General features: G+C 32.0%; 1 protein-coding gene across 3 annotated transcripts; it reads left to right on the top strand.

Annotated features, from left to right (window-relative positions):
• The first annotated feature begins 276 nt into the window (after nucleotides 1-276).
• On the top strand, nucleotides 277-9,404 carry LOC111699279 (serine-rich adhesin for platelets). 3 transcript variants are annotated; one of them, XM_023469909.1, is made up of 9 exons: nucleotides 277-357; nucleotides 994-1,083; nucleotides 2,017-2,237; nucleotides 2,599-2,683; nucleotides 3,545-3,598; nucleotides 4,664-4,705; nucleotides 5,282-6,473; nucleotides 7,347-8,582; nucleotides 9,070-9,404. In XM_023469909.1, exons 2-9 carry the CDS (start codon nucleotides 1,075-1,077, stop codon nucleotides 9,213-9,215), a joined length of 2,985 nt encoding a protein of 994 aa, XP_023325677.1. In that variant the 5' UTR covers nucleotides 277-357; nucleotides 994-1,074; the 3' UTR covers nucleotides 9,216-9,404. The 3 variants fall into 3 exon arrangements, with proteins under 3 accessions (XP_023325677.1, XP_023325676.1, XP_023325675.1); XM_023469908.1 differs by having other exon boundaries at nucleotides 5,282-6,489; nucleotides 7,039-8,582; XM_023469907.1 differs by having other exon boundaries at nucleotides 5,282-8,582.
• The last annotated feature ends 8,571 nt before the right edge of the window (nucleotides 9,405-17,975 follow it).

Below are 17,975 nucleotides of genomic sequence, written 5' to 3'. Positions count from 1 at the left end.
CAAAGAATCAAGATCGACCTAAATGTATAATGTCAGTTTACAAAATCAACAATAGAAATTTCGAAATTTGATTATTTTAGCACAAAATACTAAATTTTGCAAAGCATATGAAAAGAAGTATTGTTCAGAAAACGTCTGTCCTTCGCTTAATAAGTGGGCGTTGTTGATTGTACTTTCACCACAAAAAATTAATTAACTTTGTTTTAAAAGTCGTAAAAATGGAATTTAGAACACCGAATCCCTGGCCTCTCTAAATGTACTTAACAAAAGAATTCTCTTCTTTTGTTATATTTAACAGAACTTTAAAACATTTGGGCTCAGTATGGATCCTTACCGTACTCCAATACCACGTAAAAGGTGTATCTCATTGAATCTTTAAATTTCATTTATAAAATATTATATTTTTATTTTTTAAACTTTTTGCCAAATAAATCAAACAAGTTATTAAAGATTTCCCCGGGACCCAAGAATCCCAAAGTTAGAAAAATTGGAATACTGTAATACTATTAAAATAATTTTCTTTTATAAAAACTTTTTTAAAATTTAAAAAAAAATGTTAAAGAAGTTTTTAAGAAGATTTGCAAATTGAATTTTTGACTAGTAAGAAATTTTTTTTGTAGATTTTGGAAGGGTACAAAATCAAAAGTAGAGAAACTACTTGGTCACAAAGTCGTGCAAGTATATTTATAATGACGAACATATTTTACCTTTTCCGTCTGTCTAGTTCAGCATGTGTGTACTGTGTACTAAATTAAAACGTTCCCAACTGAAAAGACTCTCCAACCTTTTTAAGGGTTTTTTTTTTGCAGCCACAAGCGAAAATTTTCAAACCCCTATAACTTTTAACCTGATGGTGATATTTGATCAGAATTGATAGTTTAAAATATCTAAGGTCTACGACATTTGGTTACAAAGAGTTTCTGTCAAAGACTAAATTCGATTCTGAAAATGTTTGCCAATTATCATCTGATACAAGATGCAATGAGATTTCAGAGTGGGCTAAAGAAATGCTGGAGAAAAGCTGGCCTGAGCCAGCAAATAGTATCCTTGTTACAACTACCATCTAATCGGAATATGACTAAGGTATATCATGCACAGGAGGGAACCCCGGCCGCAATGAGCCTCCGTTGTGCAGACCAAGCCTCCCAGATTTGATGTGCAGTGCGAGCCTCCGCCATAGAGTATAGAGCCTTAAAACATTAGTTAAAACAACATCTTGTAACACGCAGGCACATTTTGATGATTGTCAGGGAAAGGAAATGGCGCTGGTCATGAGAAAGCCAGTCGCACTGCTTTGCAGACGAGTTCGTTATTACACATGCACACTCTTTTGGAACAGACACACAACATGACTTTAGTCAAGGAAATTGCAGAACAATGTGGTCAATTTCAATTAAGCTTGAATAACAAGTAGTTTATTGAAAACTTTAATCCAATTATATTCTTTACATGAAAATTTGGCTTATGGCGTTGACTTAAATACATAAATGATATATTACATGTGTATTGAACTTATTTTTAAGTAAAATTAACAATAAACTCTCCTAGACTGTACAAATACCGAGATACAGTACACGCCTATAGTTCGTTATTACTTACAGACAATCCTTTGGTACACACACATATACATGACATTTCCGCCCCCTGTGTATTGCGCATGATAATTACTGTATAGAAGAGGCTTGTACTGCCTGGCAAATCGGTGAGGCTCTCATGATGCAAAGCGGAGGCTCATGGCGGCCGGGGGCTCCCACCCTAATAATACATGTAATGATGACTAGTTAATTTGTTTGTTTTTTAAATTTGATTTTTAAAAGGAAAACAATGTCTTTAGAAGTTTTCTTTAATTAAACTATGCAAAATGTTTATCCTCAGCAAAAATATAATAAAATGCTTGAAAGGAAAAAAAATTGTTCCGCATATTCAATTCATGTTATATATGCCTTGTAAAGTACAATTGTAAATTCTCTTTTTTTTCTTTGAATATAAATTTAAATATGTTATATTTTAATTTAGGATACAGAATGGGATACAATCAAGACAGAACTTAATTCCTCAAATCGGCCAGTTCAAAAATCTTCCATATTTCTCTCAACTTTTCGAAATATCTGCTGCACTACAAGATTAATGATTAAATGGCGTGAAATAAAAGGAAATAGTTTCATCACAACATTCTTAAAATTGGCATGCTTTGTGATTTTACTTTCAACCATTTTGAACACGGCGGATGGATTCAAGTAAGTAAAAAAAAATTTAACAACGAAATGGGTCGTTCACGAACAATGAAAAAAAGTTGAACCTGCCCATCTCTACCTTAATCCAACTTTTCAAGGCCAGCACATGAAAAAAATCGATCTCTAACTTAGGGTGCCAGAGAGGCTTTAATAAAGGTTAAAAAAGTACGTTGGAAAAATGTGAAAAAATAGTTATTTTTACTTTGGACAAATATTAACATGTTATTAAATGATTAAACTATTAAATTAGTTTTAATTCTGTGACTTACTTAATAAAAATGATATATAGACTTTTTTATTTTTTAAACATTGACCAACCGTTTGACTGTTCTGTGAACAAGGTTTTATTTTAAATGTTTTCAAGGACTTTGGATTATGAAATATCGGATCGAGGAAGAACTGTTCGGATGCAGTTCTCTAACACAGATTTTGCCATCTACAAAGTTTCAGTAAGTTTTTTTTACAATCTAAATCGTTTGTAAACAAAGCCCAACTCCCAATCCCAAGCCTATACACAAATCCTAACCTATTTTAATTGTTATTTAAAACTTACAGTAAGAACCTGAAAAGTCTGGGCTAGGAAGACTACATTAAAGCAGTATTCCAAGTGTTAAAAAAAAACAAATATCTTTAGTCTTTTTACTTTTAGTCTAAGAATCAACTATAAAATAAAATTGGTCTGTGTCCACTGCACAATTGCTGTCTCTATAATGTCCATTGGATTATTCAAAATCAAGTTTTTCAAGGTTTTTTACTTTTATCAAATTATGAGCATTTTGAAATTTAGAGCAGCTAATTTTGGGGATGTAAAAATTTGTAAAAATCCCTAATATTCTTTTCTTATTTCGATCAAAATCTAATTTCTTAATAAAAAATGTATAATTTGAAGAATATATAACGTGCCGATGTTAATAATTGTCAAATAAAAGTGATAGTTAGCTTTTTGAATCTATTTTAAAGCCTTCCTAGCACCCTGACCAGTTAAGGAAAAAACTCTATTTTTATAACTCTATTATTTTGTCTCGGCCGCAGGTTTAAAGGGCAAATCTTTCAAGAAATGGTCACGTTAAATTACGATAGCAGTGTCCCTTTAAAGGAGTTGAGTCTTTCCCCCCAAACTCAGATTTTTATATCCCTATGACTTTGCAACCCATTGGCGTAGACCTTAAATATTTGATCTGTGAATTCTGGTAGGTAAAATAATCTAAGTTTGAAATATCAAAGGTTTACACCATCAGATTGCGAAGTTATAGGGATTATAAAGACTCAATTTCTTTATTGTTTAAACTAAACTAACACAAGTTGTTAAGGTTGCTAGGTCTGTACAAAAAAGAAATGGAGGTCTGAGCCTACTTCAGCTCAAGGTTTGTAAGTATTTAAAAGAATTAAAATTAACCCTGCTAATTAGGGATTTATAAAAGTTAAAGTCTTCAAAGTAAAACCTAGTCTGGGAAGAAATCATCATCATTAAAGTACTATTGGAGATCCCCTTTCATTGGAGACCCCTTGGACGTCTTGTTCATATTTTCATTGGAGACCTCTAGATTTTAATTGGAGACCCCATATTTTCGTTGGAGATCCCTATATTTTTATTGAAGACCCCCATATTTTCGTCGGAGACCCCCATATTATCGTCGGAGACCCCCATATTTTCGTCGGAGACTCCTATATTTTCATTGGAGACCGCCATATTTTCGTTGGAGATCCCCATATTTTCGTTAGGATTTTCATTGGGAACCCTTAATATGGGGGTGTCAAACTAAAATTTTGGGTTCTCCAATGAAAATATGGGGGTCTCCTTTGAAAATGTGGGGGTCTCCTATGAAAATGTTGGGGTCTCCTATGAAAATATGGGGGTCTCCCACGAAAATATGGAGATGAAAATATGGGGGTCTCCGACGAAAATAAGGGGGTCTTAAATGAAAATATAGGGGTCTCCGACGAAAATATGAGTTCTCCAATGAAAATATGGGAGTCTCCTATGAAAATATGGGGTCTCCAATGAAAATATGGGGGTCTCCAATGAAAATATAGGGGTCTAATTGTAAAAATGTAATGTAATGTTAATCAAATAGCCGGAGCTGAAAACTTTAGAATTGTGGATATTGGGATCAATGCTTGATCTCCTCTTTTTGTTAATTTAAAATGTTTTTAATCTTTAGTTTGTATCCAGGAAAGTGTATAAATCTAACCAATCAGAGTGGCATATGCAAAATTCTAAAGAGCCATTTTGCGCGCCATTTATTGAGAGAATTATCATTGGTCAGAATCTGGTAGGGATATTCGAAAAGAGGAAAACAAACGGATTAAACAGAAATCAAAAGTGTCCACAGTGGATATTCAGATTAAGCGATCCGTATTAAGGGTTATCCAATTCTATAGTTTTCAGCTCTGATCATTTTATTTTCCTGGATTTTTTCTGGATTTAGGTTTACGAGTCCGGTACAGAACCAAATCCAGTTGTGTTGAAGGTATACTCTTTTCTATCCCATCTAAAAACAGTTGTTTTTTACCATTAAGTTATGTTATTGGCAAAAAAAATCAATAATTTAAACACAAAAATAAAAAAATTTGTCATTGAACAATTTAAAAAGAAAATGATCTCCTGTAGCTGTAGCAGAAAGATTTCTGTTCAAATCTAATCTAAATCTAATCTAAATCTAATCTAAATCTAATCTAAATCTAATCTAAATCTAATCTAAATCTAATCTAAATCTAATCTAAATCAGCTGAATTTGTGATTAAAATCAGAACTGAAAGAAACAAAGCAAGCAAATGTGTTTAAGGCAAGGGGACTTTTAGCGCAATTTTAAGGGACTCTTCAAGCAAAGATGGCAATTGGCAATGCCCAATTCAAAATATTTGATCAATTATGTGGAAGATTTTGTCGTTTTTCTAGGTTTAAAAGTGTTCAGTTCTGATAATCCATATATGTTTCCCTGCAGTACATAAAGCACATAGTCACGTATATAGAGAACAATTATATCTGATTTATACTTGATCAGACAAAAAATCTTAACTTTTCCTTAATGTTGGATTTGTATCAGGATGGAATATTGGTTGATATTGCTGATCAGTTAGAAACTAGACCACCATTAGTATTAGCAACAAGAGCACCAACTACTAGTACTGATTCAAATCTACCAAATGTTGATAAACCTCTACCCAACACAGAAACAATAGCATCAACTTTAGGCTCAAGTACTGATTCCATTTCAAAAAGTTCAACCCCTAGCATAGAGACCTCAAGAGTGGAAATTGAAAGTACTGATGTCAACGAAATATTCACACAACCTGTTACAGAGCCTTTGACAGCAAAGGTTGGAACAACAACAATGACAAATCAAATAACAACCAGTCAAGAAAATATAGGTTCAACAGTTAATGTCAATTCAGAAACTACATCTAAGAACAACGATATAGTAAGCTCAACAGCATCTCAAGATCCTTCATTAGGCGCTACAGTGATTACAACCAAAGAAACCTCTACTGTAGAATCAACTGAATCAAATACAGAAACATCTACTAAAACTGCTATTACAACAACTTCAGAAAATTTCATTGAGAGCACTACTGCACAAGTTACAGATATAAGTAGTGAAGCAACATCAACTGCAACAAATGACAAAACATCTACCAAAGATACTGTAGCAACAACTTCAGTTATCTATACTGAAAATACTTCTGCACAAGTTACTGATATAAGTACTGAAAAGCCATCAATTGAACCTAATGCAGAAACTTCTACAAAAGGAACCATTGCAACAACTTCTAATTCTATTGAAAGTACTTTTGCACAAGTTACAGATATGAGTACTGAAAAATCATCAACTGAACAAAATGCAAAAACATCTACCAAAGGTGCCATTGCAACAACTTCTAATTCTATTGAAAGTACTTCTGAACAACGTACAGATATAAGTACTGAAAATTCATTAACTGAAGCAAACACAGAAACATCTACCAAAGGTACCATTGCAACAACTTCTAATTCCATTGAAAGTACTTCTGCACAAGTTACAGATATGAGTACTGAAAAATCATCAACTGAACAAAATGCAGAAACATCTACAAAAGGTATCATTGCAACAACTTCTAATTCTATTGAAAGTACTTCGGCACAAGCTACAGATATGAGTACTGAAAAATCATCAACTGAACAAAATGCAGAAACATATACAAAAGGTATCATTGCAACAACTTCTAATTCTATTGAAAGTACTTCTGCACAAGCTACAGATATGAGTACTGAAAAATCATCAACTGAAGTGAACACAAAAACATCTACCAAAGGTACCATTGCAACAAATTCTAATTCTATTGAAAATACTACTTCACAAGTTACAGATATGAGTACTGAAAAATCATCAACTGAACAAAATTCAGAAACATCTGACAAAGGTACCATTGCAACAACTTCTAATTCCATTAAAAGTACTTCTGCAAAAGCTACAGATACGAGTACTGAAAAATCATCAACTAACCCAAATGATGAAACTTCTTCCAAAGATACAATAGCATCAACTTTAGCTAATTCAGCTGAAAGTATTTCTGCACAAGGTACAAATATGAGTACTAAAAAATCATCAACTGAATCGAACACAGATATATCTACCAAACGTATCATTGCAACAACTTCTAATTCTATTGAAAGTACTTCTGCACAAGTAACAGATATAAGTACTGAAAAATTATCAACTATACCAAATGATGAAACTTCATCAACTGAACAAAATTCTGAAATTTCTACCAAAGGTACCATTGAAAGCACTTCTGCACAAGCTACTGATACAAGTACTGAAAAATCATCAACTGAACAAAATGCAGAAATTTCTAAAAAAGGTACCATTGAAACAAGTTCCAATTCTACTGAAAGTACTACTGCACAAGGTACAGATATTAGTACTGAAAAATCATCAACTGAACAAAACACAGAAACATCTATCAAAGGTACCATTGCAACAACTTCTAATTATATTGAAAGTACTTCTGCACAAGCTACAGATATGAGTACTGAAAAATCATCAACTGAACAAAACACAAAAACATCTACCAAAGGTACCATTGCAACAACTTCTAATTCTATTGAAAGTACTTCTGCACAAGCTACAGATATAAGTACTGAAAAATCATCTACTGAACAAAATGATGAAACATCTAAGGAAACCATTGCGACAACTTCTAATTCTATTGAAATCACACAAGCGACAGACATAAAAAGTGAAAAATCATCAACTGAACAAAATGCAAAAACACCTACCAAAGGTACCATTGCAACAATTTCTACTTTTATTGAAAGCACTACTGCACAAGCTACAGATACAAGTACTGAAAAATCATCAACTGAACCAAATGTAGAAACATCAACCAAAGGTGCCATTACAACAACTTCAGCTATTTCTACTGAAAGTACTTCTGCACAAGTAACAGATTTAAGTACTGAAAAGTCATCAACTTTACCAAATGTAGAAACATCTACCAAAGGTACCATTGCAACAAATTCAGCTATGTCTTTTGAAAGTACTTCTGCACAAGCTACAGATATAAGTAGTGAAAAATCATCAACTGAACCAAATGCAGAAACAACTACAAAAATTACTATTGCAACAACTTCACTAAATTTTATTGAGAGCCCTACTTTACAAGTTACAGAAAAATCATCACCTGAACCAAATGCAGAAACTGCAACAAATTACGAAACTACAACCAAAGATACTTCTACTAAATTTTCTTATGATGGATCAACTTCAGCTGATAATATAATAATATCTGAAAAATCTATAGAAACAACCAGTAAAAGTACAGCCACTGTGTTATCTTTTGAAGAGGATGTTTTAAATACTGATGAATTTGTTTCTATTACTACAACAGCGTCTAGTGAACCAATCACTACAATATCTACTATTACCGCTAAAGACTCATCTAAATCGCCCCCGTTTTCTGTTGATATTACTAGTGGAACTCCTGAATTATCCACAGATTCTGATGACAGATCATCATCAGCTACAGCAGTATCTATTCATGATAAATCTTCTGTACCACTGATAGGTAAATTATTAATATTTGATGCTACTACAGTAGCACACTCTGAAATTTCAACATCTACTATTTCTTCTTTAACTGAAACATTAATCTGGACCAGTACAAAAGACGATGCTTTTACTAATCTTGGTGGTTCTTCTACAACAACAACATCATTTACATCTACACCATGTATTTGCCCAAGTACATCTTCCACAACCACCACAACAACTATACAAATTACTTATACATCAACATCAACAACTGGATGGACAACTACGAATGGTGGTTGTATTTGTAATGGAGATGCATCTTTTGAAATAGAGGGTAAAGTTTTTTTATTCTTCATTCATTTTTAATTTTTTTAAATTTTATTCTTATCTTTATTTTTAAAATTTTTTTATTTTTATTCTTCATCGCAATAAAAATAGCTAAGAATTATACATTCCATATAATAATATTATATTTCATACAATAAAAGAACAAAATATGGTTAATAATTATTTACAACTACTTTACAGAAATGTTACTTATTTGTCACAAGGGGCGTAACATGTCCTTTTGTGTTAGTCAGAAGGCAGTAATTAAAAATAAAAACATGTTTAAAATATACAATATAGTCATCTTTAATCCAGTGTAAAGGGAAATGGATGTATGTATGTTTTTTTTATTAGAAATATTGCTACAGATTTTGTTTGGTACTTCACTGGATATCGAATTAAGATTAGATTAATCTGTAGCTTAACATGGAGATGGAGATCAAGCATTGATCTCGATATTTTTTTAATTATTTTTAAATATATCTTTATTTCAGTTGAAACCTCAACATCTCTTCCTCTCAGCTCAAACACAGGACGAAGATTAAGAAGAGAACTGCTGGAGATGGAACGTAAACAAAGCAAATCTAAATTTGATTCAAAACTTTTAAAAAACATTCCATTTTTACAAACATATTACTGATTTTTAAAAGTGTACTATTATATATTTAAACACTGATTGCCAATTCTAAAAAAAGGAAGCCAGATTAAAGGAGATTAGTTGAAAAATGTTGTTACTCATGGATGTCTGTTTATACATAGTTATGTCGTAGAATTGTATTATTTTTGTTTTTAAAATCATGTAAAAATATAGATTTAAGGGAACTGCTAATTACTCACAGTCACAACTAATGCACCTAATTTTGTTAAAATATAATTAATTCAACTAAAGGCTTTAAACTATTAGGGTACCGTTGTGCTTGAGACTCAAGCTTTAAAAGGACAGACCGGCTATGTAAGGTAGTTAAACTGCAAGTATGCAGTGTTGTGGACAAATTCTTTAGAATTCATTTGAGATATATAAACTTTTTAAAGATCTGTAAATCCTGAGTTTGAGCGCAAAGTCAACGTTCAAAATCGTACTTTTGTGTGAAAACGTTTTCAGAATTGTTTTATTTTTTAATTAATAATGACGACGACAAAAAATGTAAACCAAATTCTACAGAAAACTACTTAGTTGTTTATTAACAGGTTGAGAGAACAGAAATTAACTCTTATCATCAAAAATAAGTAATCTTATTTAATTATTAGTTTTTATAAGCTCTCTTTAATCACAAAGATTTTCTGCAGATTTTCTGGAATTTTTATTAAAATTACGACATTTGAAGAATTTGTCCACAACACTGCATACTACTGCAAACTACCTTACATAGCCGGTCTGTCCCTTTCAGGGACTGTCAGAGTAGTTTCAAGTGGCTTTAAATGGAAAGATAGCAATGCCATATTCACAATGGTACCCTTGAAAGCTTTGCCTGATCAATATCAATTGCATAGATTAATAACATTACAGATAGAACACTATAGATGTCGTCTTTTCAAGATTTAGGGTTTTTTCGTTCACAACAACCCTGAAGCAGAAACCCAAAGGAGTTACGCACATGCTCTCTCTGTCTTGTCATTCAACGCGGCATGCGCGTAACTCCTTAAGGCTTCTGTCTCAGGGTTATTGTTATTAATCTATGAGCAATTGGATATTAATAATTATATTATTAAAATATTGTAATTTTCAATTGGGTTGCTCTACTAAAGTAAATTGCGCATTTCTTCTGCAGGAAAACATATAAAGAGTTCAGAATTAAACATATTTAAACCTAAATATTATTGATCAGATATATAAATGAAATAAAAAAAGTAGAAAGTCTAAACAAAAAATGTTCTTGATAAATAAATTCAAATTTGAATTGCATGAAATTAGTACAAAAAAAAATTACAAATTTATATAACCATAGCTGAAAACTTTAGAATGGTGGATATCGGGATTAATGCTTGATCTCCTCTTTTTCTTAATATCCAGATTAAATAGTGCTTGTTCTCCTCTTATTATTAATCTTCATATTAATTTACCAATCAGGATTATGGATATCCCATTCTAAAGTTTTCAGCTCATGCATCGGAAATGTTTTCGAATTGCCCTAAAAAGTTTATTTTACCCGCTTCGATTTTTGAAATTTCTTTAATTTTTCAGTTAAACTTATTTAAGAGGATTACACAATAAAATCTAATGAAATATAATTTATTTTTTATTTATTTTATTTTTGGCAAGATGGTAATTCAAATAAATCTTGTAAAGCTTATAAGTGTTTAAGTGTAAAATTTACATACTTTTTTAAACCCCCCATGGCATTTTTAGGTTTAACGAAAGCATGCAAAAGCTTTAAATCTGTTTTGTAATTTGCTGAGATTGCATGCTACTGCCTGAATTTTCAAGTTGTAAAGGTTTTATAATGACTGGTTATATATCTAACTTCATTAATGCAATTACAATTTAATACGATAAATTTGAGTGAGAGCATGAAAGCATATACAGGGTTAGCCACAAAGGATGGGACATTAATGATGACTTAAAACTCTTTAGATAAGACAATCTTAATCTTGAATTTGATTCTCGGACTTAAATAGAATTGTTAAGGGTTAAAATGTGACAAAAATGAAACAATTTTTTAAAGCAAATTTTTTTTAATTCGGTACCAAGGTCGTCTCTGAAGTTTTATCCCTTGTTGGTCACTCTGCATTCAGATGAGATTAATTCCTATAACTTTTAGATATTTAGATTTTTGGAAGAAGAGGGGGTGCAAGGAAGTGGAGGGAGAGGGGGGTATGCAGGGAAATGGAGGGGGGGGGGGGGCAGGGAAGCTCAGGGGAAGGTACATGGAAATGGAAGAGGAGAGGTCGTGCAAGAAAAATTATGGGGGAGGGGGGGAGTGCAGGAAAGTGAAGGAGGAGTGGAGAGAAGTGGAAATGGAGGGGAAGTGCTGTGAAGGGAAGTTGTGGGGGAGGGGTGAAGGAAAGTTAAGGGGAAGTGGAGAGGGAGTAGAAGGGGAGTGGAAGGGGGGGGGGATAGTTTAAAATTTATTTGTCGAAAGAAACTTTAAAATTTACTTCGTAAAATCGAACTTAAAAGGATTTGAAAATTACGAACATTTTGTTCAAAGAATGTTGGGGATAAAAAAATTTCTGTAGTTTTTGTTTCTTTTATTTGTCAAAATTTGTCCCTATCAGTGTGTCTTAAAATGCCTTTTTCAGTTTCCTGGGTGTCCCAATAAACATGAGAATTCAGTGACAAATTCGATATCGTCTTTTTAAATAATTCTTTGATTTAGTATTGTGATACCTACTGAGAAAGCTGTAATCTGTAAGAGTTTCGTCTGCTATATGTTCACATTTTGTTTGTTTATGTTTTGACTGCATACGGTTGTACTTTGTAAAACAAGAAAATTGCAGTAAACGAATAGAGTTATAAACTTGTCCGTCTCGTCCGTCTTCACTGTTCATCTTGCGGAGTCATTACAGGCACATCTTTACAGTCTTTTACCCTTTTTTATAAAATAAATTCTAGCAGAAATAAAAATAATTTGGCTTTTGAAATAAGGTATTACAATGCTAGTTCATAACCAAGACGATATCGAATTCGTCTCTGAATTCCCATGTTTTTTGGGACACCCTGTAGTATCCTTGAACTCTTGTCCTGTCTATGTCCTATTGACATCGTTAATTCTACTCCACACTAAAGCGATAATTCGATAATGCAATAGAATGAGTGAGTGAAATTTGAATATATCTTCAATTTTGTAGTTTAAGTAGATATCTATTTTAAATGCTATTTACACCGACCTCAAGCTAACAAGAGCTACAAATGTTCAAACTGTGACAAAGCAAACCAGAAGAATAGGTCGGAAAATGTTTAGGTTCGTGTCACGTAGTTCAGGTTATAAGGCTCCCTACCCCCTATCCCCTAGTTGAAATTCGTAAATAGATTGGATTTGAGTGAAGTTGCAAAAATGATGATTTGAAGCTTTCAAATTTGGACCGGAAATATGGGCGCTTTCTTGAGATAGGAAAATTATATCAATTTATCCAAAGCACGACTCAATTTCTACAGAAATAACTAATTTTTAAGAAATACACTTTTTTAAATGCAAACTTCATGCATGTTTCATATTCACCCCCCCCCCCTTACTTTTTAACAATTAACTTTTATATATTCATTTAAAATTTACATTATCAATTTACCCAATAATATTGGTTTATATGGCAATAGTTGTTAGAAATAATAATAGTTGTTAGAACTAAGTGAGAAAAAAAATAAGAATCGCCTTTTCTTCCATCGCACTTAGATGTTGTGGTGAAATTTCGATCAGGATTTTATATTTCCAAGATGAAACATTTGACAATAATTGGAAATGTCAGTTATAAAATCACAACTACAAAAAAATACTGCAATATCATAACAATTTAACATAAAAAGAAAGAACGAAGACAGCATTTATTCCACTGTATTACATCTACTGGGTCCCGAATGAATCAGCTTCGAAAATCACGCAACCTCTATCGTGTACTATTTGTTAGATCAAGTATAAATGATAAATATATGATAATTTGTTCTGACTAATTAAACCAAAAAACATATCGTATAAAATAGTAAATATGTAAAAAATCCTTTAAATATATAAATTTTCACAGAACCTCAAGGCGTGATTCAAACTGACTTGTTACCAATAAAATTGTTAAAAATCGAAATCAAAACTGGATATTTCTCCAAATTTTTTTTTAATCTTTATATTTTATTTATTTTCTTGCGTTTTTTTTTAACATTTTTTATTATATATTTTGATGGTTATTATATGGTTAGAACTAACGAGGGTCAACCCAGACCGAAATGTATTTTCAATAAAATGTGAAAATATCATCTACTTTATTTACTTTATAGAGCTTTGGTCCGTCATCATCATCATTTAATTTTAAATCTAAAATATTAGCTCAGGGTTGAACAAGAACATCTATAGGACATTCCTTCAGCATTAAAGTTATTATTGCTCATCACTCATCATACATTCTTACAAACTTACGTCACGTGGTCACGTCACGTCACGTCACGTGGTTCGTTTTTGTAATTTGTACAGTGTATATATAAGAAAACTATTTTTTAAAGGAATTGAGTCAAAATTTCCTGATCCCATATCTTTGCAACCCAATGCCGTAGACATTTGATATATGAAACTATGAATTCAGTTAGATAAAACCGTCAAATTTTTAATATCAAAGGTTTACACCATCAGGTTACAAAGATATAGAAATTTGAATATTTGAGTTTCTGGCAAAAACTAAATTCCTTTGGAAAACTTTATAGATTTTGTAGAACCTTATAAATATCCCAAAACCTTAGAGGTTTTTTTTGGGGAGGGGGGAGGGGTAGATGTAACCTCTATATCTCTGTAGTTTGAAATCTTTGAATGATATCCAAAACCTGTTTAGACCCAGTTTTTCATAAGGTTGGGCAACGATTGTTCGCGAATAATGAAAGGTGGGTATAGGCTTACGTCGAAAAATATTTTACGGTGATTGATACTAATCTTACTTCTATCTGTTGCAAAAATAAGGAGAAAATGGTTAAAGATACTCATACCGAATAACGTAGCGTCCATACGAATTCAGAAAGTTGCAATATTCGACTCGGATCTTTAAAAAATCAATTTAGTTCCAAACATACCATTCAGATATTACAACCTATAATCATCGATTTTTTTTCGACGCATTCGTATATAGTTAATATTTCAAAATATTTTTTACATATTTTTCATGCTCTGAGAGCAAAGATAATATATATATAGATATGCAGGCAGGTATAAATTTTGAGGTCTTGAGAAAAGGTGCAAACAGCACCATCTCTCTCGTACCAGGGAGCAAGGAATAGAAGGGAGAGACAACAGCTCGATATAAAATTTTATATCGAGCTGTTTGGTTTCTTTAGTAGGGCCCTACAGGAAAAATATGTATTGGCAAAACTGGTGAAAGAAAATTGAGCCAACACATATTTTTCCTGTGGGGCCCTACTAAAAAATCAAACAGCTCGATATAAAATGGAGTACCGTCTGCAAAGCATGTATAATCATATGGTAGGGCGTTTAAGAAAGTTTTAGATAGATATTTGTAATCATCCAGAACAAAAAGTTTTATCAAAATTAAACTTTTTAGGTTTATTGGACGTTTTCAAAAAAATGCAAAAAAAATCATTTCTGACACCCCTAGGCTTAGTACGTCAATATAATTCACCAAAACCATACTGCAGTCCTTCATTTATCATACAGGGAAATTTTCATCTTTCTAAACATCCCAACGAATGATTTGACAGGTTCTTTCTGTATTTTATGTTCATTGGACAGTTAAAAATCAAAATTTGAGTCTGAAAGCCATCTACATTTTTAGAAAAAGGTGTCTTCAAAGTTCACCTTGTCTAAAACATTTAAATCTTTTTCTCTCTGACTGCATAACATAATCAAAACGCGTACTGTATGTTTGTGTTACCCAGAAATTTAATTTTAATTTAAATCTTTTTCTCTCTGACTGCTTGGTTTTTGAAAATAAATGTTACATTTTAAACTGTATTTCAATTTACAACAAATGAAAATTCTACTGGTTTGCGAACAAAATTTGTTTGGACAGTTTTGTTCTTTGGCCTGTTTTTAGATTTTGGTTTTCAACCTTTGCAATATATTTTAATCTTACTCTCGAATACGAAATTACTATTAGTTTAACATGTTTATAAAAATGTTCAGGATCGTGATTGCATGACTTAAACAAGTTTTTTTCATATTCTATTACATAATGCAACACTTTTACCGCTATTACTGAAAATATATTTGCCATCCTAATATGTTATGTTTGCATCAGGGAATAAATGAAATTTTCTGTGATTTTGAATAATCGGAATAAATCTTGAGATGGATATAGCAACCCTCCTAGGTTTTTTTTTTGATATTAGCGATAAATCATGCTCAGAATGATTAAATTTGGATTCAAGTAATTCTGAACAAAACGCGTACTGTATGTTTGTGTTACCTTGAAATTTAATTTTATTGGTCAAACAGGTCCAGATAGCAACACTTGAACTATACAGGATGCAATACGCGTACTGTATGTTTATATAACACAAATGCGTATTTCCTACAGATGGCAGCAAGGGGAGAAAGGAATATAGAAAGTAATCAATTTTCTATAGATGTCTCTCCTTGCACCTTCTCTCAGAGGTTCAAAAGTTAGTTGTCTGCTACAAGCAATTTAGGAAGGAGGTTTCTACCTGCCAGCGTATCTATCTATATATATATTATCTTTGTCTGAGAGTTACTTTTAAAACCATTCATTCCTGTTTCAAGGATTTTTGAAGACTACATTTTGAAATTTTCCAAGAATTTTCGAAAATCCCGCGCAAGCCGTGAAAACAAGTTGTAAGCAAAATATCAATCTAAAATCGATGATTATAGGTACGTTGTAATATCTGAATGATTTGTATGGAATTAAATTGATTTTTTTTTTACGATCGGAGTCTAAAAATTCCGTTAACCTGCAACGTTAAACCCATTTTGAACAAAAACTTCGGTATCAACTCAACAAACTATATCATATAAAAAACTTTATAATGTTTCTCTTGCTGTCCATTCATCGATAAGGGCTATTTTTACTTTAAATTATTTTCGCGACAAGAACGGATCGCAAAAAGTACCCCCTGGACCAACCCTAATTAGGCATTAATTTTCTTCTCTGGAATAATATTGATTACAGGCTTTAAACAACCTTTTTAGAGTTTAGAGTTGGGGTTTTCATGAAGGAAACTAAAGAAATTCTTTGAATGATAAACTGAGTTTCTGAATTGAGTGTAATTAAACATATTATTGATATCTAAAGCCAGAGTTTTTTTTGTTTTTTTTTACGATAAGAAATCATACAAAATAGATTGAACCTCCATTATTGCTATACAAAATCTACAGTCTCAAAAACTGATGAAACCCGACTTTTCAACTTTTTCAAAAGTTTTTGCTTGAGGATTTGAATTCAAGCAGTGTCTTTCCGTTCACCCCTAGGGAACAGATTAAATAACAGAGAAAAGAGGGGAGATAAGAATGAATGATAAATCATGCATTTTACATTCATTCCTGGAATCCAGTAATAACCAGTATCAGAAGGTTTAAAAAAGACGACCTTTGTCCAGTTATACTGATTATGATTGTATTCGGAAAATGAATGAAAAGCGTTTAAAATATGATTTATTCTTTTTTTGAAAAACCCTACAGTGATAACCAGAAAACTCCGGAAAAGGAAGACGACTTTAAGACTCAATTTATGGCTTTAAATAGTTCAATGAATTGAGAAGAGCAGCCGTAGTACATTTGAATTTCCGAGCCCGGTCAACATACAAAAAGCATTTTGAGAAATTTTTCTATTTATTGCAGACACACGCTTGCCACCACAAAGAGTATCCTTTTAAATAACATTTTTATCCAAAACCCCCATTTCGAGTTTTGTGCCCAGTCCCTTTTATTTATATGTTGCATCGAATGTTTATGTTAATAATGCATGTTTGTGTTAATGAGCAGAGTAAGTATGTATTTGTTTACTCTGAAACTTGGGGACTTGCTTAAATTCTTACAAACAAGGCCCTTAGGCAGACAAGTGCCTAATACTAGGGGATTCGAGGTCATCAACAACAACAACAACATGATGTTAGCCCAGCTGTAAATAAAAATTAACGCTAATTTAGGAGAGATTAAAGTAAGTACAGGACATCTGGTTCCACTTTCAGGGCTTATATAATTCAGCTTTTTATATATCTCAATTCGGAACTTTTGATTAATAATCCTTTTAGAAAGCACTAATCATAGAGAATACAATATATAGAAATATATGGAAAAAAGTGTAAAACGGCCATTTTGTTGTACTGTTTCCATACTGCAGGTGTACTTCACATATTTATGCTATATAACCTGTTGGGCCCTGGAATATCATTTTATAGAAAATCTAAAATTATTGTTAAAAGAAAACCAAATAATGAAATAGGCTGGTTTCATAATTGACCAATGATCATTTTACATAGACTCTATGCCTTCCACTGTACAAACGATGATTTTCCGTTATAACTATAAATCAAATGATGTTTTTATTCACCTAATTCATTATAAAGTTTATTTAACATTTTAAAAAATTCAAAATTGAAATGGATAGCCTAGGGAATATACTGTGTTAATGTACTCTTTAATTCCTCTCTATATATTCTATTCTCTATCGCACTAATCCGTATCATTTGTGGATTAGTTTCATTACTTTTTAATACATATTAAAGTTAGTACGACTAATTGTAACCATGTCATTATCTTTCTTTCTTTCTTAAAATTCTTTCCTTTTATCTTAACCA

Source organism: Eurytemora carolleeae, unplaced genomic scaffold, assembly GCF_000591075.1.
Source record: "Eurytemora carolleeae unplaced genomic scaffold, Eaff_2.0 scaffold326, whole genome shotgun sequence".
NCBI lineage: Eukaryota > Metazoa > Arthropoda > Copepoda > Calanoida > Temoridae > Eurytemora > Eurytemora carolleeae.
Note: the sequence above shows the minus strand (reverse complement) of the source record. Positions and strands in the feature narration are given on the sequence as shown.

Bases quoted from the DNA above. Each gene is read 5' to 3' on its own strand.
- LOC111699279 (XM_023469907.1), top strand. The intron at 2,684-3,544 runs GTAAGTTTTTTT...CAAGTTGTTAAG, and splicing joins TTGCCATCTACAAAGTTTCA to GTTGCTAGGTCTGTACAAAA. The intron at 8,583-9,069 runs GTAAAGTTTTTT...TCTTTATTTCAG, and splicing joins TGCATCTTTTGAAATAGAGG to TTGAAACCTCAACATCTCTT.